This window comes from Gobio gobio (genome assembly GCF_949357685.1).
Source record: "Gobio gobio genome assembly, chromosome: 13".
Classification (NCBI taxonomy): Eukaryota; Metazoa; Chordata; class Actinopteri; order Cypriniformes; family Gobionidae; genus Gobio; species Gobio gobio.
In genome coordinates, this window is record NC_137106.1 from 37,554,100 (window position 1) to 37,578,828 (window position 24,729).

A 24,729-nucleotide genomic window follows, 5' to 3' on the forward strand; every position below is an offset into this window, starting at 1 on the left:
TTAGGTCCGGCCCTTTAAGACCTGCACGGACTTAATACATTGTAACACATCCGATTTCTCACTCTACTCTGTATATGTTCACCTGAATACTCGCCAGGACGTGCATTTTTAATAAAACCGAAAGTAAGTCTCAGATGCTCAACACACAATCGTCTTCATTAAAAGTAAAGAATCTAAATGATCTTACCAGTGCTGTTGCCGCGCTCGCTCATATTGCGGTCTTTAATTTTGAAATTAGCTGATGATCAATAAAATGCAGCTCATATCTGTTGTTTTTCGGTGACGTGAACTCCATTAAATCTGCATATAGTGCGGGAATTGAAGATCGGGTTTATATCCGTTTTGCGGAGATCCATTTATGTGCCCAAGTGTAAATTAAATCGTTTTGATAAATCGGATAGCTTTGATTTACACACAGCGTGTGTGTTCTCCAGGTCGTGCTTACCAGGTTGTTCAAAAAAGCCGAAATGTGCCCAGATGTCAGCTTTTAAAGTAGTTGGAGCATATTTAATTACTCACACTCGCGTCTTGCCTCCCCCTGCCATTGTATGCTACCGCGACAAATGACGTCAGAAAAGGATCAGTACATTATAATCGGTTATGGTCTATTACTGAACCAATACCGAATCGTCCTCTTCTGCATCGCAATGCAATGCGACACCCCTACAACGTAGTGTACATTAATTACCCGTAGCTGATCTATGCAGGTGGAGCTGGGGAAGGTGGAGGGTTTCTGAAAGTGTGCTGCACTGCTACAGCAAATGCTAACAAAGTATTTGAAGGTTGAGCATGCAAGCTCATTGGCTACTGATAAAACAGGAACCAATCAGCTGTGCCCTGTATATTGATTAAATGATTGCAAGCAGATTGAGTTAAGGATCTATTAGTCTGCGCCATCTAGAGTTTCATGACAGAACTTTGTATTTAAAACCACTGTTATGGAAACAACTATATAACTTTGCATTAAACAGGACTTTTTAACCACTTTGAAGATCAGAATCTTGTCTGAACTTCCCATTTTATAAAGGAGCATAAACAACTCTTTAAGCAACTGTAGGTCAAGGTGCTCAATTTGTACAGATCTGCTTAAAATGCTTTATCAGGCTCTTAAACACTTGAGCAGAGGCTTAAGTGTTTAAGTGAACGCTCCGATATGCGTCTGTAATATATCATACATCCCAACGCATTAAGGACACTACCACATGCATGCACTCAAGCCAGAGGAAACGTCTTCTCTGTGCCGCACACGTCACTGCATCTGCAGCACAGATCGGTCGAGAGCTTTGACCAGACTGACATCATCCCTTTTATCCCTCTATGGCTCTAACCAATCTGATGGCCCTGTGTGATCTGATATCAGTGTCTGATTAGCAATCAGCGGGAGATCAGCGTATCTGCTCCTTAGTCACGCGTGTCATGTTCATGCAGACACCTGAAGATCTGGCTTTGATGAAGCCGAGATGACACGCACGTCATTATAATGCATTTAGGTGAGCTTCATTTCTTTAACCCGTGTTGGGGAGTAAACCTAAAAGTAGTGTAAACGATGGTCTCTCTCATTTAAAGGAACCTACTGAATCAATTATCTACCATTTTCTAGTTGTATTAGTTATTGGTACAGTATTTGGTGTAGATTTATCTGCTCAAATTGAGATTGAGTTTGAATTGGATTCAGTTTTTTATATATTTTTTTGTACTAGAAAACATATGGCTCTTATTGTACAAAAAAAATTAGATTTTTCCTTTTACCCGGTCAAAGGAATGTTTAATGCCTTTACATGATCGTTGTCAGGTTATTCAGCATAATCAGTGTATGATTGTTCATGTACATTGCCTCATGAATAGATTCATTGTCACTGCACGGTAACTTAATTGTTTTTTTTTTAAAAGCATCACTTGACTGTAGTTGAACTCCTTTAAATGATGAGTAGATTTCAGCTCGAAGCAACATTTTCAAACAGCTAACCACACTTTATCATATGGAGCATAAACGTACAAAGTAAAATGCAGGAACGACGTCCCTATTCACTCTCTACTGCAGCGACATGAACGGCCATTCGCAGTGCAGCTAGATTTATGTTGATTGCCGCCACGCTAATGCGTAATAGATGGTTAGAAAGCCAGGGGTAGCCGGGGATGTGCAGTTCTCTCTTAGTATCTGTTCCTCGCTCTCCTTTCACACCATCTCTTTCTCTCTCTCCGCTATCAATGCAATCCAGGGCTTTAGTCCTCTCTCCTCTGCCTCCGCTGGGTTTCAAATCAAGGTCTAATGGACCCAATCTGGTGGCTTTTTAAGGCAAAGGGACAGTGCAATACAGTGGTAATTGCGCTCTAATTCAGTTGAACTCCCAATATCTAATCAGACAGCTCCAAATTCCCTTGCCAGCCCCAAGGACACCCGCCCTCCTCTGCAAACACCTAATAAAACGAGGGATTTATCCCCCTCCTCCTCCTCCTCCTCTTCCTGTGCCTCAACCCTCACTACTTAAATAATGGCAACCTGCCTGCTGTAGAGCAGCACACACATTTACTGTATGAAACGCTACGCCGCTCTCAATGACGCTTTGAATTTCTGCCATGGTGGTGGAGGGGAGAGGAAAAGGTGCGCTGCCAAAACACACTTAACAGATGATTTAGGATATTCATGAAGCATGAACGTTCCTCCAGACGGTCAACGGCCCTCCTGCCGAGCGCGATGAAAGCAGCGCGTGCAGAAGGTCGAGGAACCTTCAAAGAGCTCTGCAGCGGTGGATCAGCCCAGATGAATACTACATGACATAAAAATGCACTCGAAATGTGGCGCCTGTACATTGAGAGGAGCAACTGAACCTGAAAGGAGGAGTGAAATGTGTAAGACTGTCAAACGAACAGATTCTCAGCCACGTTCTGCGCCTCGCGAGCGATACAGGGCTTGTTTGGAAGACGTGCGCTCGCCTACCCATCTGGCAGAGGGAAGCGGTTCTTCATGGACAGTTATGAGAAGAACCGCTAGCATGGATAATCTTGCCTGTCACACTGCTGTCCCATTACGCTGAAGTGCTGCAGTGAACACATTACACCAGCTTTGGCACGTAACACGGTGTGCTCTCAGGATGTCATTGACCAATGATCAATGAGTCCCGCTAAAGCATGTAAGGACACTGAATCTTGCTCTTTAACAACCATCCTGTAGTTTTTGGCACTGTTGGGTGGCTGCACAGATTGATTGGATGGACGGATACTCACGGTCTAAATGGCTTTGCCGAATGCCTTCCACGTCCTCTGCGTGAATGAAGTGATAACATCTCTTCCCTACAATGTCGACAGGTGTGAGGTCCATGTAGTCGCTGATTCTGGAAAGGATTCGACAGAAAATCAAAATTGACACCATTTTGTTGATTTCCACAAGTAGTCACCAAAAATTAAAATAGGGCAACGACATGGGCTGCATTTCCCAAAAGTTGATCATAGAGACCTTTGGTGGCAATGGTTCTACAATCTATTTAGGCTTACGATGCTTTTGGGAAACGCAGCCCTGATTGGTTTCGAGTCAACCTCACTGATAAGGAGATTCTGATTTCCCAGCCCCTCTGTAAGCTAAATATATAGTGCACCAGATTTTATTCATTAAAAAGATTTCCATCTGTGATGGCAAACTGTCAGCCTGTTTTCATTATAGACATAATATTTTCTGACCTACTGTAGCTTTACCAACTGCTTGCTGAATCTAAAAGCAATTATCACAGAAGTATTGAAAATTTGATAAAAACAGGTGGTTAAAACACACCAAATGCCTTTCAGTCGGGCAAATACTATTATTTTAGGACATTATTCGACTCTAACGTGCAGCCGTTCTCTACTACACGGATCAGAGAACATGGCCAGCATAAAAAAAAAAAACGGCCAACCGATCTCTATCCACCTTCATTTTAAAGCAGGCTTTTGCTGTGATGATAACTCCGCTATAGACTTGGACCGATTCCATTCTCTCATAAATATGTTAAGTGCAGGGAGTGGTAAAAATTTTAGCAGACGCTGGGATGACTTCAATCCCAGAGATATAAATAAAACTAATAAAACTAATATGATATTTCCTTTCAAGCCAGGCCAAATTAAGATGTTCTCATTTTATGGGGCAGCAGTGGAACCACAGATGTTTTGTAAGTACAAAAGAGGGTTTTTTTCTTGGCCAGCTTTTCAAACGAGCGATAGATGTTGAAACAAGGTCATTCTGGGATTGCGTTTAAGTAGAACTCATCACTATCAGCTCCATAATGAACTGCACATGAACATTACTGTGTGGCTGATTATCCACTCTTGCAAAACACATTTTCACCCACTGATCCTTCAGCTCTACAATAATGTCATATTTTGAACTCTTAGCCACTGAAATTGAAATTCTTTTTGCACCATTTATCATTCTTTACGGCAGAAAAAAGACCCTTATATCAAACTGCACACAATACCAGGCAATACATATAAGCTTTGCAAAATAAGATTTTGTTGCTAAGCTGAGCGTATTTATATAAAGGGTATTACCTGTTTTCACAGTAGACGATGTTGAGATCCATGTTGACCCGTGTAACAAACATCTGGCAGTCGATCCGAACCTCATTGATGGTCGGCGGAGGAAGTGCGTGTGCCACCACGACCATGCCCATGATTTGATTGGGTACCGAACGACTGTGTGTTAATGCCATTCTTATCCGCAGTCTGCCGGTAATGTGGATGACCTTGAAGAGGACACAAAGCGGAAAATTATGAACAGATCAGATGCAATCCCCCTCAATTACATATAAACCCTTTAGTAAGTATCAAACCACAATATAAAGATAAATAAACCAGATGAAGTAAAATAACCTCTTCATGGATCGGAGGACATGGCCTGTAAAAAATTGGCCAACCAATCTCTATCCACCTCCATTTTAAAGTAGGCTGAACTCAGAAAAGAGACAAAGCTCTTTGATAATCCAATATGTACTCTGTGCACTAGTGTAGTGGACTGAGATCCAAACCAAGATTCTTAGGTTCTTGTACCAGTTATACACATGATTATATATATATATATATAACCATAAAAAGCACAATTTAATTCTGAAATAATCAAAAGATAACACAGGCAGAGCAACTAATGACTTTTTCTCTGGCTTTAAAGTTTGTAATGCTTTAAAGTCTTTTGTAGCTCGTTTTGCCCAGAGGATGCATTGACTAGATTGGTAACAATATTCTTCTTTGGATCCATCCATTTTAATAACCAAGGGAAACCTGGAGGGGATTGTTTTTGTAGTGTTTTAAACTTCTGACACTATCCTTTCATTGGTTCACCTCAGAGATTGGGGAGATGCTATTAGCATCATTCATATAGACAGTCTCGGCCCCGAAGTCACCGAGTGCTCAGGCCGGTGGGGCTCTTTGATGCTTTTTACGTTTCCGCTGAGGGACAAGCAAACTCAAATCCCAGGAACGACGGACTGCCACAATCACTAAAAAAGAGTGATTCTCCTGGTTTAGAGTTGAGAGAGTTTGTTCGAACTTCACAGGATTCAAAAGCCATCTCAAATCAGGGGCCAATTAAAGATGACTGCAAAGTTCAGTGATGTCAGATTCAGAGAGGAAATCCTCGTTTTCAAGCACCGTTTACATTGTGATTTTTATATATATATATATATATATATATATATATATATATATATATATATATATATATATATATATATATATATATATAATGTCTGAATAAAAAAAGGAGATATTATCTGGAGTGCACAATGTTTTTTTCTCTAAAGTTCTCCAGAATTAGTAGTTTAGTAGCTAACAAATAACAGTCATGACCGTTTATTTTCTAGATTTTAGGTGGTTTAAAGGGATAGTTCACCCAAAAATGTTGTCATTAATTACTCACCCTCATGTCGTTCCAAACCCGTACGACTTTCGTTCATCTTAAGAACACAAATGAAGATCTTTTTATTAATGAAATCTGAGAGCTTTCTGTCCCTCCATTGACAGCCTAAGCAACTACCACTTTCAAGCCCCAGAGAGGTAGTAAAGACATCATAAAAGTAACCCAGTGACTCCAGGGGTTTAACCTACATTTTATGAAGCGACGAGAGTGTTTTATTTTCACAAAAAACATAATTTACCACTTTATTTACAAAATATGAATCTCCAAATGCACGAGAACACCACGATGCGTGCGTGTTGTGTTGACACGAGAGCAGATGTTGTTGCGTCAATGCGCGTTGAAGATTTATATTTAGTAAATAGAGGTAAATTATGTTTTTTAAACCACTGGAGTCACATGGATTACTTTTGATGTCTTTACTACCTTTCTGGGGCTTGAAAGTGGTGGTTGCGTAGGAGGGACAGAAAGCTTCATTTGTGTTTAGAAGATGAACGAAGGTCTTACGGGTTTGGAACGACATGAGGGGGGATTCATGAGTAATTAATGACAAAATTTTCATTTTTGAGTGAACTAACCCTTTAATGGTGGTGGTTGAGGAGAATCCTCCAAATGTAAAGCGCTTTGAGTCTCGAGATAAATTTAATGAATTATTATTAAAATGTATGAAAATATAGAAGAGAAAATGTATGTGCTAGATCACCATTTTTACGTTCCCAACCATTTTTCATAGCACGGATATTTCAACTAATAACTGGTCATAAAAACAGCATGCAACAGCTTTGAAACTGGTTGAATAGGTATTCTTAGAGAAATGAGAACTGATAGCTGACAAAATGTTTGTTTCTGGTCTACGAAGACTATTATCAAGGTGCGAGCGCGCATCAGACAGACGAGCTGGAAGTCGCAAACACACTCGATGTATCCGTTGCCGAGCTTCAATAAGACATCACAGCACACTGCAATCAGAAGGTGATGTCCAATTACGGCCGATATTAAACCCATGCCCGGATTCTCAAAAACAGAGCGGCACACCAGCCCACACAAAACACACCCCATCTCCACTTACGTATAACACTGGGTCTAAATAAACACTGAGTCGTATTAAAAGCATACAAAATGGAAATGATTCTACTGAAGCCCAAAGCGAGGGGCATCAAAAAAGTTAGTTGGAAAATACAACTTTTGAAGTAATTGCCACAAAGAGAGACTCGTCGGTGAATTGCTGCAGGAGTGCTCTTGGCAAGAACATCATAAGCTCTGGCAAAACATTAAATATGCTCAGGCTGCTAAATGCAAACTGACATGGCAAGGGTTCACCGCGGCCGCAGCAAGAGGCAGCCGCATAGCATATCTCAATTTAATACAAGCCAACATAACAAAGGGATCAATTTTTATAATTCATGGTTCAGCACACAATGCTCTCTCTCTTTCTCTCCCCCGCCCGTCACCGCTTCGGTGAATATAGAATAGGTATACATAAGAAATAAGATTCATCTGTTCCTAGGGATTCTCTGGAGTGCTTTTGAAATGCGATACGGCACAAGTAATGATAGAGAGCTTTTACATGAGTGCATTAACTGAGCCGGGGGCCGAGACGCCTTGGCAAAAAAAGAAAAGACTGCTTTAAGCTGGAGAAGAATTCACTTTGATTTGACCTCCAGAGTGAAGAGGAGATATAAACAGCCATGATGCGCGCCGCGCTTCGCTTCCCTCCGTCTCGCACCTATCACCTAATGCCGGCGCGTCATATGCAAAATTCATACTTTTGTATTATGTAACAACACAAATATTGACTTAATTTGGAGTAAATGCAATAAGAAGTGTCCTTGTCTGGCTGGTAATATATGCGAATGTGCATGCGTGAATATTTATGCTATGGGTTAGTGTGCTCCCCGACTTCACGCTTATTTGCATCCAATCTATGTCCAGATGGATGCAGCAGGGGGGTTTGGATCATAGTCGTTCACTCAGACACATCCAAACAATCATCTGCTTCTCTATTTACAATCTGATACTGGAATTTCTAACTTATCTCAAAATTCTTCGATAATTTGGGTCATTTTGTTGCAATAGCTTATACACAACACACGGAGGCTTTATTTAAAACTTTGAACTAAAGTAAAAAAGAATACAATAGAATAAAGATACAAGTTTTTCAGGTGGGTTAGGTAAGAAATGACAATCAAATGTAAAAAGAACACTGGATAGTCTTCATTGTAAAAATTAAATGCTGATTAATGCTTCCAATTTAAGTTACAAAAGTTATTCAGTCAAAAGCGGCGAATGATTTTCTCTGTCTTTTGTTCTTTGATTAACATGACTTTAAGTGTTTATGCACAGATCCAATATACTGTTACACAACATGCATATTCTTTATGCGTTCCAAAGCTGACTGGGTTCACCTGAATATTCGCCAAGAAGGGCATTTTGATTATAATTTTGTGCTGTGTGTATTTGCCCGTTAAAGCGCAATAAGCCACGAAAAAGAGCTTAATTTTGTACTTGTGTGCTGTTTAAGAAACGTCTTTATGGGAGCGGCATTTATAAGAGATCAGTGGTGCGCGTTTTTTGGTGTGAGCGTGAAACCTGCAGGAATGAGCAAAATTGTGCGCAATGCCTGCGCCAATGAGTGAGAGGAAGCGAGTGTGTGTCAATTCACTGTTGGAGAGAAGAGAGAGTGAGGACACCCATTATATATTTCAGTATCGAAATATCAATACTTTTGACAACACTACACTAAAGTACAGCCTTTGGTGATCTGCTTTATCAGTAGTATTGGCTATGTTTGCAGCATTATGAAGTGCAAAAGGTGCATCTAATCACTGTTCCTGAACGCCCTTGTACATTATTACAATAGTGCTCCATTATATATCATGCCAACGTACTAGTAATAGGCGATATAAACGATATGCAATATAAACGATACAAAATGGCAACCCGTTAAAATAAAAGTTTGGCTTAACGTGAAGAAATTGAGAGAATATATTAGACTACTGTTGTAGCCTACAGTAGATTTAGCTACGTCTCTATGTAATAATAATTTGTCTCTACTACTAATAATAATTATGCCTTGATGGTTGCTTATTTTTCACTTGATCTTTTTTGTTTACTTTTAAACAGCATCCTTTAAATGTTTATGCATTATTAACTTATAATGATTATCATCATAAATAATAAACATTTTATTATTTATATATTGTGATATATAGGCTATCGTTATCGCAAGAGGCTGCAATGTATATCGCAATATGGATTTTAGGCCATACCGCCCATTCCTACAACATACATTACAGTTCAAAAGTTTGGGGTCTGTAATATTTTTTGTTTTTGTTTTACGCCATTACACCGGTCTTCAGTGTCACATGATCCTTCAGAAATCATTCTAATATGCTGATTTTGTGTTCATATTTTGTTATTATTAATGTTGAAAACATTTCAATTTAATCTAATCTAATATATTTTAAATCTTTATGCACTTTCTTTTCATGTTTCTTTGATGAATAGAAAGTTCAAAAGAGCAGCATTTATTTGTAATATAATTTTTTTTACTGTCAATCTTGATCAATTTAATGCATTCTTGCTGAATAAAGTATTGATTTGTCTTATTTCAAAAAAAAAAAATTGGCCCCAAAATATTCAAAACAAAACAAATATTTCAGTTTAATAACATTTACTAAAATTCACATAACACTTTTTAAAACAGACAATGTGCATAATTGACAAGAGCTTTAGTAGAATTTAGCAATGACACATGGGAAGTTATTGCCCAATGATTATCTCAAAGCGTTGAATATTGGCCGATTTATTTATTTTTTTGCCTGGCCGTGACACGTGTATATAATTCCACCACTAACTATGACACATGATATGATACAAGACTGAGTGAGTTTTCATTCTTTTAGAACATGATGACAATCATCCAGGCCCCAGTTTTACCTTGTATCCAGAGGACTTGATGTGGACGCCTCTCTTGGTGAGTGTGGACTTCATACGGACAAAGAAGGAACGTTCTAGAGTGTTATCCGGCGACAGAAGACTAGGGCTGCTCGACTCCACTGCGGAAACAAACAACAAACATCCTATTACAACACTGAAACAACACACAACTCACAGAGACGTGAGATATCAGACCGCTTTAGTGAGTATGATGTGCAATATCTTCTCATAGAGTTTCTATCATCTCTTGGTACACCGTTAATGAAACAGCACAACCTGATAAGGAGGAAGGTGCTAATCAAACTTTGACAATGTTTTAATTGTATTTACTAATAGCATGAAGCGGAGCCTTGACAAACATAATTGCTTTAAACACTACATGGCAAATGAATAAACCTCCCCAAGCTGCTGTTAGATGTATTTGCCTTCATAGGAATGTGTAAATTAGGAAATGGGAAAATTAAGAAGAGAGCAATTTAACAAACTTGTTTTAGTAATAAACCCAGCAACACCCTTGCTGAGTTGTGCTTGAGTTATGCTTGTGCAAACACCACCCACATTTGCTTCACAAAACATAAAAATCATTTTCATTGACAGCCAATACAATAATATAGTTCTTATTCTATAATACATTTCTTACCAGATGATGAGAAGAAAAAAAAATTCTAGCCTTGATCTTAACACAAGGACACCTGACGAACAACGGATGTTCTGCTAATTTGCTGTAACACGCTTGATTAGAGCCAAATTAATTGCACATTTTAACATTCAGCATGTTACAATCAGGCATCAGCGGCGGTCCAGCCCGGAAAAAAAGAAACTCCTATTAAAACAAACTTTTCATCACTAGTTATATTTTGGAAGCATTAATGTTTTTGAAAAAATCCTCTCTCACCAAGGCTGATCAAATATTAGGACTAATTAAAATAACTGTTTTCTATTTGAATAAAATGTCATTTATTCATGTGATGGCAAAGCTGAATTGTCAACATCATTACTCCAGTCTTCAGTGTCACATGATCCTTCAGAAATCATTCTAATAAGCTGATTTGCTGCTCAAGAAACATTTATTCTTATTATTATCATCAATGTTTAAAACAGTTGTGCTGTCACAAGAGTTGTTCACATTTTTGTGGAAATGGTGATACTTTTTTGGATTCTTTGATGAATAGAAAGTTCAATAAATTTCAAACCGCATTTATTTGCATTTATTCAATTGATCTTTTTTATTTAAATTTTTTGATCAAAAAGTGACCGTGATAATTTAATGCATACTTGATGAATAAAAGTGTTCATTTCTCCCGGTCTCTCTTTTTTTTAATCTTACCACAAATGTTTAAATCAGGGATATTCAATTAAAATTGAGATCTGGTCTCTAAATGTCCTTCCCAGAGGAGGTCCGGACAATACTTTTTGTGAAATATTTATACATTTCCATCTGGGCATCAGTAGTACTTTGTAAAATAGAAGAAAAAAAATCCTAAACAGTCAAAATAGTCATAGATGAGTATATTGGGCTCTCAGAGCCAAAGCATCTGGGAATTTTTCATAATAAATAAAAATCATCAGTTAAGCTCAAATGGATGATTATATGTTTCACCAGACTTATGAAAAGATACTGTATGGGGGTTCAGGGTTTTCCTCTTGAAGTCTGGAACGTTTTTATATTTTGCTTTATATTTTGTATCTACTAAAAATAAACAATGACTGTACACAACAATCAAAACACCCTCATCATGAGCAGAAAACAAAGTTAACTAGTCCTTTCAAAGTTTTAGTTGTCTTTACTTGCCATCTACAAATAATTTGACCAATTATAGCATTGTTTATTATGAAATGTTCGGAACCGGACAGCCGTCCACTATTTGAGGACCTCTGGTTTAAATGGCATCATTGTTTCCAGAAAAAATGTTAAGCAGCGAAAACTGTTTTCTACACTGATATTAAATGTTTCTTGAGCAGCAAATCAGCATATTAGAATGATTTCTGAAGGATCACGTGACACTGAAGACTGGAGTAATGATACTGAAAATACAACTTTGCATCACAGGAATAAATTATATTTTAAAATATATTAATTTTAAATGTATTATAATCATTATTTTTTGTAAAAAATGTGTTCTTGAAATAACTGTAATCATTTTATATAAATATAATATCTATCTTTAAATACTAAAACAATAAATACTGAAATTGTGTTTATTCATTTCACATCAATCATAGTAATACAATTTACTAATATTTTATGATGAAATTCAGTTTAAGGCTGAAAGTCTGGCTAAAGAATTAAATCTAGATATTATACCCATTTGCAAAATAAAAACATTAAGAACATGAACAAAATCTTTTACAATCTGTAACACGAAAGTATAGTTGAAGAGACACTAAAATGGTTGTGGGTTTGAACTGGTGTATCTCTCTCTCTCTCTCTCTCTCTCTCTCTCTCTCTCTCTCTCTCTCTCTCTCTCTCTCTCTCTCTCTCTCTCTCTCTCTCTCTGAACATGAATTAAATGTCATTTAAAATCTAACTAGTCCTTTATCACTCTGGGGAAAAGGCAGAGCCATGTTATATTTAGTCATTTCATTTCTTCTGATTAAATATGAATTACTATGAAATTTTTCTCATCATCTAACACACAAGAATATGCCAACAGCTTTTTAATACACTATATAAGCACAAACTTCAGCTCTAAGAGTTTAATTCGCCTCTCTAATCCAATCACATCAACCTTATTTCTCTTATCAGAGATTCCCATTTTGAATTAAATGAGCTCATTAGTTTTAATCAAAGGCAGAGAGATCAAAACTTGCACTTAAATGCTTTAGATCAGAGCTGTCAGTCAAGCGTAGAGTTCTATTTGACTAAAACACAAGATCAGAGGCCGTTGCAACTCACCGTTTTCATTAAGAATGAGACAGGCTTTAAGATACGCCGTCATTTTTTTACACGGATAAAGGTCACTTACCACGTGCCCTCTGCGACCTCGCTTTGCTGATAATGACAGGAATATGAATTGTACAGTAAAAGCTTCGCGACAGACACTTGCACTCCTGCCTGAACAATACGCTAAATTTCAGGATTGTCCTTGTACCACTGAACAATAGCAAAGAATGGGAATTTTTATATATATATTTCATCAACTGATTAATTTGAAAAAAGAATTAGCATATCATGTAATTAATTAATCTTAAACACAAGGGAATCCCTTTGCTTTGCCAGCCATGAATGAGCGCATTATTTGAAAAGCATGAACACTTTGCAACTTGCAAATACCGATAGATGCTATTTACACTAATGGCTAGGTTTACTAAATGGCAAATTAGTGTGAAAACTCAAAGTTGAGTGGAAAGTTCGGAGCAAGATCTACTGATGACGCGCACATTAAAGAACACAGACGCAGCCGGATCATTTCCATAATGACCAACGCAATCTACCAAGAGCAGCGCAACTTGGTTCAAGACATGCTTTTTTGGGGCGGTAAATAATGAAGCAAACACCAGTAAATTGACAAGTGCAAACCTTAGTAAATCACCTTGCGTGATTCATGTAAATACTCTCCTCCCATACATTTTGTGTCTGAAAGGGAAACTCCTACAAATAGGGTCAGCCCCAAAAATAACTGTCCACACCTTTACAGCGCAAATTTTTCACTGCGTGAAAGGAACTTTGCTGCCGTACCATGGGTCCAGGAGGCGCAATGATATTATGCAGCGCCTGAAAATAGTCCCCAGCACGCTCCCTGTGCAAGCAGGTTGTCACGTTGGTTATGTTGACGGAAGTTAGCCTATTGTCAGGCGTTAATATTAATATCATTGCGCCGCTGCACTCATGGTACGGCAGCAAAGTTCCTTGATTATTACGCATGAATGAGAGTATAGTTCCTAGCCATATCGGCCTAGAAAATCGCAACTTTTCATTTTCCGTCTGTCTTAGTACTACACGATGTAACTATAGAACAGGCAAGTTTAAAATAGGAAAAATATCGAAACTCTTTGGTCGAAACTCAATTTTTTTGAGCGAGTTGCTAACGGTCTAATCATATTCAATGATCTATGCTAAGCTATGTTAAAAGTGCTACCGCTAGACCCGGAGATCGGCTGAATGGATTCGAAAACGTTAAAACTCAACTGTTAAAGTTGGAAAAGGGGCCTTTTTGCAAAAAAAGGGGAGTGTTCCTTTAAAATAAATGTTTCTCTGAGCTAAAAATGTGCATAAAAATTAGTTCTGATTCAAACTCGGGTCAGTCACGTCAAAAGTGAATGCCACCCACCTAATTCTACACACCTGTTATCAGTGGGGTTTTCTTTTGACTGGCTCAATCAGGCACTGTTGGGTAGCCTGGATGCCAGTCGAACTTAGCCCCGCCCACAACATTTGAGCTCGGTCAGTTCGGTCTGGACTTCATCCGTAGAGGAGTAATTATGCCCGAACTGAAACTGTTCGGACCAATGAAATTGACAGGGCGGGCTTTAGACGAAGATGGACAGATGATAAACAGTAACGTAATCATTCGTCATCAAAGGCGCTTGGGTTGAATTTGTTCGAAATGGAGAACTTGTTCGTATATGCATTCACCTTTACTATTTCTCTCAGAAATGATGATCGTGTTGGTAAGTACTCTGTGTATCCTTAAATTCTTTTTTTACAACACCAGCAAAGATCGTTTACACATATTTTTCTTCTAACTTTACTTATTCCAGCGTGTGTGCAGACAGGGTTGCCAAGTTTTTACAACAGAACCCGCCCAATTGCTACTCAAAACTAGCCAAAAACAAGCCCAATAGCTTTCCGGGGGGGGTTCTCCGGAAAAAAAAATGGCATTTGGGCGGTAAAATATGTTATTTTGGCAGGGCTGCCTGCTAAAATTTGCATTCCTAGGTCTGTATATCACATAATTGGGGTCGCTTCAACCCGCGGACATGGAAAACAACCCGCGGACTTGGCAACACAGTGCAGTTGAGTTCTATTGACATTTGACAACTACTGTTATGCGTCGCTCCGTTGCTCTGATTGGTTGTAGGTCTATCCAATTGAGGTCTTTCCTGGTTCGGTTGAAACACGCCCCATAATCACAGCCCAACGGAGCAGTATCAGACTCATATTCTGACTAGAATTGAGTATGATGATGTCAGGCTAACTGTTGGGTGGAGTTAGCCTCTGCCAACAAGGCGGGCTATTTTCAGTTGGTGGTGCAAAAAATTACTATTTAATGTTGTTTTAATATCTATTTAAAGAAATGCTCCAAAAATGTAAATCTTCCATACAATTGCACACATCATATCCACATTTTGGCAATATCGTTCCTGTAAAATATTTTTCTCAGCGCCTAATAATCTATCACGACAATGATGACAATAATAATACATGTTTTCTGTCCAATGTGCGCGAGAGTCAACAATCAGCATTCAAGTGTCTGATATACCGTCTACCAGTGTAAATACAGTTACTGTATGTCACCTCTGTGCTGGATTAAAAAGTCTGTTTGAAGGCAGCATATGGAAACATCTCAAAAGAAGATTTGCTGTATGTCAAAAACCTGTTGTTTTGTTCACATGAGTTTCTAGTGCTGCCATGTCTGCAGTCCAGCAGATCCCCCTGTGGCTGGAGGAACGTGGGCAGATCTGCTAAATCATCAATATCACCCAATCCATGAGATTAAAGGAATCTGCAGCGTGTGTCGAGAGAGTCTTATGTGTTCGACTTAAACCTACATCCCCACAATGCACCTGTGTTCCAGCAACAGCACAACACTCCACACATTTCAACTTTTGTTTTTGTGTTGCATATGTGAACTCCCTTACACTTGCAATCCAAGTGAGACAATAACACTGAAACACAGGGTTTTTGTCTTACCCTGATTCACTATGGTGAATCAATTTTTTTATTTTAGACAGAGAGGGAAGCTTTTTTTTTGCGAAATTGCACACGTGCAATAGAGTTAACACATGTACACGTGCGTCTCGTCATATCCGTAAATAGAGAAAAGTTACTTTGAACAGAGGAGCTTCTGCTTGCATAAAGAGAACACGACAAGTGCTCGTAATAAAACGAGAATCAATGTTGGCTCGACTTTTCAGAGATGGCGAGAACTGGGGGATTAAAAATGTTGTAAAAGTGATGTAGAGATGGTGTTTACTCAGTGGGTGAGTAAGGTATTTTTTTGAAGAGATCAATTGCCACATGTAGCTCTTTAACAGACTTGATTGTAAAGCATTATCTATTGTGAAGGGTCATTTCATTATGGTTGTTGTTCCAGCTGTGCTGGAATTTATTTTCAAGGAACTACCGCATCTATTAATAGGAAAAAGCTACAGTAACATCTTCAGCTAGCCCGCTTGAGAAACTTTCCATCTAAACTGGTTATTTCTCCTAAGTTTAGTAGTGAATGTTTATGAGCAGTATAACCATATTCACCCGCACAGTCACGCAGAACCAAAGCACAACCAAAACAATGTTCTTCCATAAAATGTATGCATTTTTTTTACCGCTTGAGACCAAAAGTTACATTGTGTATCTAGAATAAAACCTCTTATGCCATTTAAGACGGTTTAAAATAGATTAGGATAAAACTCAATATCTGAGATGACTTTTTAAAAGGAAAATATTTGTGTGAGACCGGGGTAAATTTATGGTCTGAAAGGCCCTGGTATTAATTTTCTTCATGAAACCTTTGGGAATGAATGTGTCTAGGAGTAAATGATGAGATTTTAAAAGTATTACACTCCTCGCTGAGAGTGTTGACCATCAATAACCACCTGGCAGGTCTGGAGGTCCTCGTTCGCAATCCTCACGGTACTCACGGTACACAGACCACATGTACATGACATGCTCACCATATGACTTATAGGCCCGTAGGAAAGCTGGAGTACTCTGGCTAATATTTTACATTTAAAAAACATATAAAAATGTACATTTCTATAAATATTAGTACCAATTCAGGACGTCAGTTGTTTACTGTACAAATAAATCAAGATTAAGCATGTGGGCCGCTGGTCTCTCAGGCTCAAGACTGGTGTGAGGAACAGGGCAGTCCTGGCCCGAGTCTGAAAGATGAAGGCTTTGCTCTGTATGTTAATAATGATGTATAATTCTGAGCTAATTGGACCACTGGATGGCTCCATATTGAGATAGTGGGTAGTGACTTTTCAATGCCGCCCTATGGCGATGAACAGAGATGCAAACAATACAGTCCTTTCAAAAATAAAGTAATTTATGTCACCATTTAACATTTTAAATTAGTGCAATTAATTATGAAACAAACTTAAGCTTGAAGTAAATATAACCCATTAACTGTGATTCATTTCATATCATGTAATACATTCATTTTACCACGTTTAAAGTCCTAATATCTTCATCTGGCACATGTAAAAGTGCCAAGTGATTTTTAAAATCGGCTCTGAAGTAAATAATTTCGAGTTTCTGTGATGCATTCCTCTGAGACAGTGCTCACAATGCATTATACACAAGCCGCTGTTACAGACACTTAAAGCTGTGATCAATATTTAATCCTGCAATAATGAAAAAGGATTCCTCTGCAAGAAAAGCTCGGACGCGGTTCTGAGATGTCACCACGCTGAACGGCGAAACAAATGACATGTACACTAAAGTAAACGCAGCAAATCTCTGGAGAAAACGTTGGAATGTGTTTTGGGAAAAACAGCCTGAATAATTTTGGGACCAATCCTGAGGAAAAATCATGCAAAAAATAAATAAATGACGAAAGAAAACAATTATACACACGCACAATGAAACAAGAAACAGAGGCCATATGTGCTCTCCAACAGGAAAAGGAAACGCATAAGGAAGCATACGGACGCAGAACTGCCCTCGTGATAAATGGGGTGCAGTAAAACTTTACATTGTACTATTTGTCTTTCGAATATTCCATGCCAGAGACGATCCCAGACTTCACTGAATAAGAGCTTGTTTCTTTTCTCTCTTTTTTTTTGCCTGCAAATAAACTTCGATTAAACAGTGGGTCTGTACAGTAAGTCAGCTGTGAATAGTTTGTCAGCACTTGCATTGCCTTGTCTGTTTTCTGATTGCTTTATGAGAAATCAGATGCATGTTGGGACGCTACAGCTGTATATCGCGACTGCAATTTCTCTTTAGAGGCAGATTAAAATCCAGAGGCTCCAGACATGGATCACTGGATCATGAAAAGCACCCATGACAACAATAAAAACAGCCTTTTCTCAAGCTGCGCAAAGCAATTCTGTATGTGAGGTTTTACATGGTTTGAAATGGACGATTGCAGATTAAAACTAGATTTTTGACTGGTGATTGCTTGCAGGCTCAAGTGGTTTAAAAGGAGCACCTTCAATGCAAGTCTATGAGGTTTTTGCCCGTTTTTTTGTAAGTTTGATCACTCAATAAGTAGCATGATTTAGCTAGGTATCATTCATATCCACAGCATAAACAGTGCAGTTAAACAAATCACTAAGCCTAAGTATGAGCAGGCACCACTAATAAACCTTTTGCAATTAAAATGTTTATTTGAAACAGTGTTATTATTGTGCCCTAAAACTACTAATTTAAAAACATGTTTATGTTTATCTTTAATTAAGTAAAAAGCTATTTTTTTAAACTAAAAACAAAAATAAAACAAGAAAAAATTAACTGAGCCATCGCCACATTGGTTGTTTACCAATCTTAAATTCATAGGTCTTGCTTGTATTATATTTAAACTTTATTAATATTCTTCTGGAACATAAATCCTCAATTAATTCCTAAATTATAATCACACAAACTAAAAAAAAAATATAAATGTGCCTATAAAATAGCCCAACATAAGCATTAATTTAAAGTCACAAGAAATCAAAATGTTTTTTGGCTTTTAGTATGAATATGTTAGTCTTACTGTAAGCTAGTGTGCTCCAAACAAAACAGAATTCGCATTTAGAAGATATAAGCGTTCAAATATAAGCGTCTCTCACTTCTGCCAATATGGATCAGTGATTTTGATTACATCACTCTGCACTTCAGCATCTCATCAGATTTTCTATCCAATCAAATAAAAATCTAAAATCAGCTAAAATCTGTATTTTCTACATGGTGAATGGCACATAGTGCACTATATAGGGGATAGGGAATGATTCAGTGTAAATATGCCTTCCGTTGGGGCAAATGAAGTCGAATGAAGTTATCGTCCAGAGACACGATAACACAGAGCGCATCATAGACGCAGACCACAAAACGTATCGAACCCATTGGAATTCTGCACAGAATGCTATATTTTAAAGTGATATGGAGGAGATTAGGCTTTACCGAGCTCAATGGCTCTGGCCGAGCAGTGGTTAAACTAAACGCTATTGGCTATTTTAAAAAAGGGGAGGGGCTGTTCGATATGTCCCGCCCTGTCTTCCTATTTCAGTGGAAATTACGTCAACACATCGAATAATGCTGAGCGTTTCAAGGCACTTCAGTGGGCCTTTAACAAGCACTAACTTAAAAATGATTTCCATGCATTTCAGAGATCCTCTGAACCCCTGATACAAAAAAGAAGAGAGAAACACGCTGTTGAGGGGAGAATAGGTGAAGATCAGCACGTCTGGACCCCTGGAGGACGGTCATGGAGTGAAAGATCGTCTTAACAATAAACACGGTACATTTAAACAAGCACACATGGAAGGAGTTTGGGAGAAGACTGTCGAGGTCATGGGAACGTCACAAGAAATGCATGGGATCTCACCAGATTGCAGATGAACAGACTGATCGGGGGCCAACATATCGCCTAGTAAACTAACAAACAGATTGAGGAGAGGTGGCAGAACTGCTATTAGAATGACAGGGGGAGAAGTGGCGTGTTTAAACAGAAGGAAATGAAGCGCCTGCCAGATGTCCCAGCAACCATTAGCAGCTAGAGGTGCAGATGTCAGTGGCCTATGGCTCTCTGAAGACCATCACCCTGACTGACCCCTGCGCCCTACACACTAAGAAAGCAAGTACACAGGAGTCAGGAGGGAGCAGACAGTCTTGACAGGTACACTTCACCTGGGCGACTTCTTTGGGAGTCAAACCAAACATATCAGGTGGTTTTGCTAAGACGCTAAAACTGATTGCAGGAAGTCCAAGGGAGTTTAAAGGGGGGGTATCACACACAGTTTATGTCAATCTCATGTCAATCTTGAGTACCAATAGAGTAGTATTGCATCCTTCATATCTCCGAAAAGTCTTTAGTTTTATCATATTTATAAAAGACAGATATGCTGTACAGAGTCTTTCTGAATAAAACCGAGCGGCTGGAGGCGTCTCGTGTGGAGCTAAAGAGCTACGAGCGCGCCTAGATATTGCGTTGAGAGCGTCTGAAAGCTAACATCCTTAGAAAACGTGGAAAAAAACATTTTCCTAAGCAAACGATCAGATTCAGCCATACATATATAGCCACACAACGACTACAGCAGGATGTCTCTATGTGGTATGTACTGTATATATTTGCTTAGTGGCTTGTGTAATGGGGAATAACGCATGGTCTCAAGACAAGTTTTTTTTTTTAATTGAAATGATTTTAACTTGAGCACAGCGTTTTTAGAACACCATGTCATGCGTTTTACAACATTTGTGTGTTTATGAGGACATGATTTGGTTTATGGACTATTGTATGTGACTTAAAGTTAGCAGTAGCAAGCGGAATGGTTTTGCACGTCAGTGCGTGTTTACATAGAAAAACAATGGAATAGTAGCGCATTTGAATGAAGAAGCTCACTTTATGTGAACGTCCGCGAGGTTTAATATGAAATAATTCATTTAGTTCAACACATTTTCCCATTCTTTGTGTATTGTTGTTTGGAGCGGTTTTACAATAAACAAACAGACACCTATAGTGGTCAGCTAAACAAATTAAACACACACCATACATCGCATTGATAAATTAATTATACGTTCATGTTGTTTACTTGATGTCCAACAAAAAAACCTGCGCAACTCCGTTGCTGCTCCGGAAAAACAAACTCCATCCGCTGTCCCCTTAACGCTGGGTTATTTGGGAAGCTGTGCAGGGTTGTCTTGCCCTGACAACCAAAAACACACTTTGGTGACATTGTTGATTTTGTGAAATCCTGTGACCTGTGCAGCGCAGCCGACGACTTCCCGGGCGTGCTTTTGCGCTCTCGCTCTAGTCAATGTGTCCGTACAAGGAAATTCCGCACTTGTTGACGTCACATAGGCCCATACTCGAAAAACACTTTCCCGAAACTTGTGAGAAATCTGTATTTTTGGCACAGAAATACTCCATCAAACGTCCAACTTATTTTTTGAAACAAAAAATAAATCAAAGTCTTTAACAGTGTAAAAAAAAACTCAGAATGCATGAAGCGACCCCCCCCCCCTCTTAAGAACAAACAAAAAAAAGCAGATCTTTACATTTTCTGAAGGAAAAAGAATGGTTTTTTTTGTGGCTGCTATGCACATTTCTTTCTAGACTGTCACTTAAAAAGTACTTAGGGTTCAAATTCCTACATATATGAGAAATAGAAAACAAAGTTTGTGAGAACACTGATTAATGTGACAAGTCTACTTTTGAGGCATATATTTGGACCTTTCAAACGACTGAGTAGGACATAAGTCGGATATTGCTTTCTGTTACAATATGTGCTGCACATGTGTATTTATGTCATGTGCTTCAATGCACCAAAACTCAATTGTTCAATTATAAATCTGGAGCTGTGGCTGATACGAGCTGTTTTCTGTGAGACTGTAGAGGACATTTTAAACCGAAGGTATAAAAGGTTTGTTGTTTGTTGGCACTGAAGGACCACTGCCTCAAATTTCAAGTTCTATCGATTCGACACAGTTGTGCTCTCCTCTGAATTCTTCCGAGAGTTGTATTCTTCAACCCTCTTTTTTTTCCACTGCTATACATCAATAACAGATTTACTCACAAACAGCTTTAAAAATTAATGTATGTAGCTTGAAAGACTGAAAATATACTCTGTTTGTTTAAACACACATCAGAGAAGAGATGCTAATACACACCCACGCAAACAAACGTTTCAGCGGCAAACTGTATGGTCTGTAAACATCTTTCAGGAGTTGCATCCTCAGCAGACCTTCAGGATATACCTCTATAGCCACCGTAGCGTAGATATGTGTGTAATGTCCCTGTTTCCATAGCAACCCCATTTTGACATTCACTATAATATGCAGCTGACATCCATTCACACAATGCAACAATATATCTCCGCCAAAGAGGCAAAGCAACAGCAAAACACAAGACCTGAACCTTTCAAATCTACACCATGTATACGTCCATATAAATATATTAATGCGGGATATGACGTGCGGGTTGATGGTATGACCAAAATATCATACATTTCACATTTTGCTAACAGTGTGTATCCTGATAAAGTCATTTTTGGTGGAAATTCATCCCAATAATGTTATTATATATATATATATATATATATATATATATATATATATATATATATATATATATATATATATATATATATATATATATATATATATATATATATATATATATATATATATATATATATATATATATATATATATATATAATTGTAAAAAAATTATGTTTATATTTAATGTTTTTATATTTTATAGAAAATATTTTTTGATAACCATCTAAAATGAACATTTTATTTCTTTAATTTGTTCCTTGTACTACAACTTGGCATCAATGCAAAAACGTCTTCATATTATTTAACAATTTGAGTTAAAGCAACTCAATTTTAACATGAGTTAAAACAGTCCCATTTGAAACCATTAACCAGCCAATATATGATGTTTTGGTAATAAACGCTATCCATCCCTCTGATTTTTACCATCACACTGCCAAATCCAAAAATATTGCGCCATCGACAAAGTAAAGAATCGACTTAAACAAGATGCTAAAATATGCAATACAAGACTAGGCTAATGCAAAATGCAACAGGACAACTTTTCTGCAAAGGCGGTGAATATCTCTTCAGGACAGGCCTGTGTGTCAAGCATGCAGAGGTTTAATTGCAGCCTTGATGAAGTTGTGCATTTATCACTCAATGACGACATGACACCGCAGTGATAACCGCAAACACAGGATATCAATTAGCTGCTGTTAACGCTGTTTTAATTATTCCTTCATCTGAAAAAGTCAGGCAATAATCAAATTTGGGCTTGTAAATGAATTTCAAAGTGCTGTAATTGAAGCACTCTTTTCCCCCTCAAATGAACGTTCACATGTAGGCGTAGGCGTTCAGTTTAAAAGAGCAAATCAAAAATGGATGTAGGGTCGTGTTTACCTGTGTTAATGGATTGCGAAAATTTTCACCACCACAAATGATGAGAGAAAGCAACAAGGATTATATTATTAACCAATAAGTGCAACATGATTTTAAAACACTTTTAATGTATGGTCACATAATGCATAGTTTTATTATTTAATTTATCCTTGGCCTGAGGTCCACGTATAATGTTAGTAAAGTTTTTTTTGCATCACAAATGCATCATAATTAGTATTTTTTCTTAACCGCCTCTCTGAATTGTTTTGGTACTGTGGCTTTAAGAAGCATCCCTGAACATGTGAAATAAGCAACAGAGCCACCAACACAGACTGCAGGTTTTCTGTTAGGTCTATAATAGTTTGTAACGGCACAAACTCTTTGTGAAGTGGATCACTGTGGCAAGTTCACAAAAAAAAAATCTACATTTACATAATACATTTCAATAAATGTGCCAAACAAACAAGCTAAGATCAGACTGAAATGATTGAGGACGGTCAAAAATTCTGACAACTTATGGCATTCTTTCTTCTGTGAAACACAAAAGAAGATATTTTAAAGAATGTTTCACTTTTTTTGTCCATACACTGAAAGTCAATGGGGTCCAAAACAACATTAAACATCGTTTTGTTGTTGTTGTTGTATTTCACAGAAGTAAGTAGGGTGACCACCATCAAACAAACCAAATGTGGGACAATTACTAAGTTTGTGTGGGACAATGTGGGACATGTTACCGACACTAAAACATAACCTGAAACTGTTACACAATGTCTATCTAACTTAATAAAAACATATATATTCTGCCTTTCAGATGATAAAAATACTTTGTTCTTTAGTCCCTTCCAGAAAACACCATTACATCACAATGTAACATTTTACATGTCATTTAAATTCAACATCACTTATGTTCATTGTTAGTTCATAAATTAGTTCATTGACAGTCTTATATATTATATTATATATTAAGAATATAACCAATTTACCGAATTATTCATTCGTTTTCTACATGGAACGAATCCGCAGCCGCTCCACATTTTGATTGACAGCCATCACAACCTACTAGTGACCGTGTTTACTCCTTTCTTTTCAACCATTGGATAGGATTTTAAAAACGGCTGTTGTTGTATTTGTGAAAGGCGGGATGTTACGTCTGACGAAGCGCTGTTAAATATGTCTAGGTGAAAAATTATGCCGCAAAAAGAATAAATGAAATGCTTTCTTAAAAAGGCAAAAGAACACATGCATGCTTTCTTAATATGATCATTAAAAACCAACAGACTGATGAAAATGCGGGACATTTTCTCAATATGTGACGTGCGGGACAAGGGGTGAAAATGCTGTGCGGTACAACGCAAAGCGGGACGGGTGGTCACCCTAGAAGTAAGTCATACAAGAATTTTCATTTTTGGGTTTTTTTATGCTATGCACTCTCACTATACCACAAAGGAACATTTGTAAAATAATATACAATTATGTTGCTTGCAGTGCTGGGTAGATTACTTAAAAATTGCAGTCCAAAATTGTAGTTAGTAACGTAATCCATTACATTACACATTTAAGGTGATATAATCAGATTACTTTTAGATTACTTTTGACCTAGTCTCATCCTCAGACGTCACTTTTGAACAGGATGAAGATAAAAATGATCTTCTTTTGTTTAAATATAATTTTTTCTCATTTAATACTGC

At 37.8% G+C, this 24,729-nt stretch overlaps 1 protein-coding gene across 1 annotated transcript in view; it reads right to left on the bottom strand.

Annotated features, from left to right (window-relative positions):
- npas3 (neuronal PAS domain protein 3) overlaps nt 1-24,729 on the bottom strand; it is a 408,670-nt gene that overhangs the window by 11,123 nt on the left and 372,818 nt on the right. Inside the window, exons 7-9 of the mRNA XM_079832348.1 lie at nt 9,818-9,936; nt 4,519-4,712; nt 3,226-3,332 (exon numbers count right to left, since the gene is read on the bottom strand). Coding sequence (XP_079688474.1) covers nt 3,226-3,332; nt 4,519-4,712; nt 9,818-9,936 — 420 coding nt within the window. The remainder of the gene's footprint in view (nt 1-3,225; nt 3,333-4,518; nt 4,713-9,817; nt 9,937-24,729) is intronic.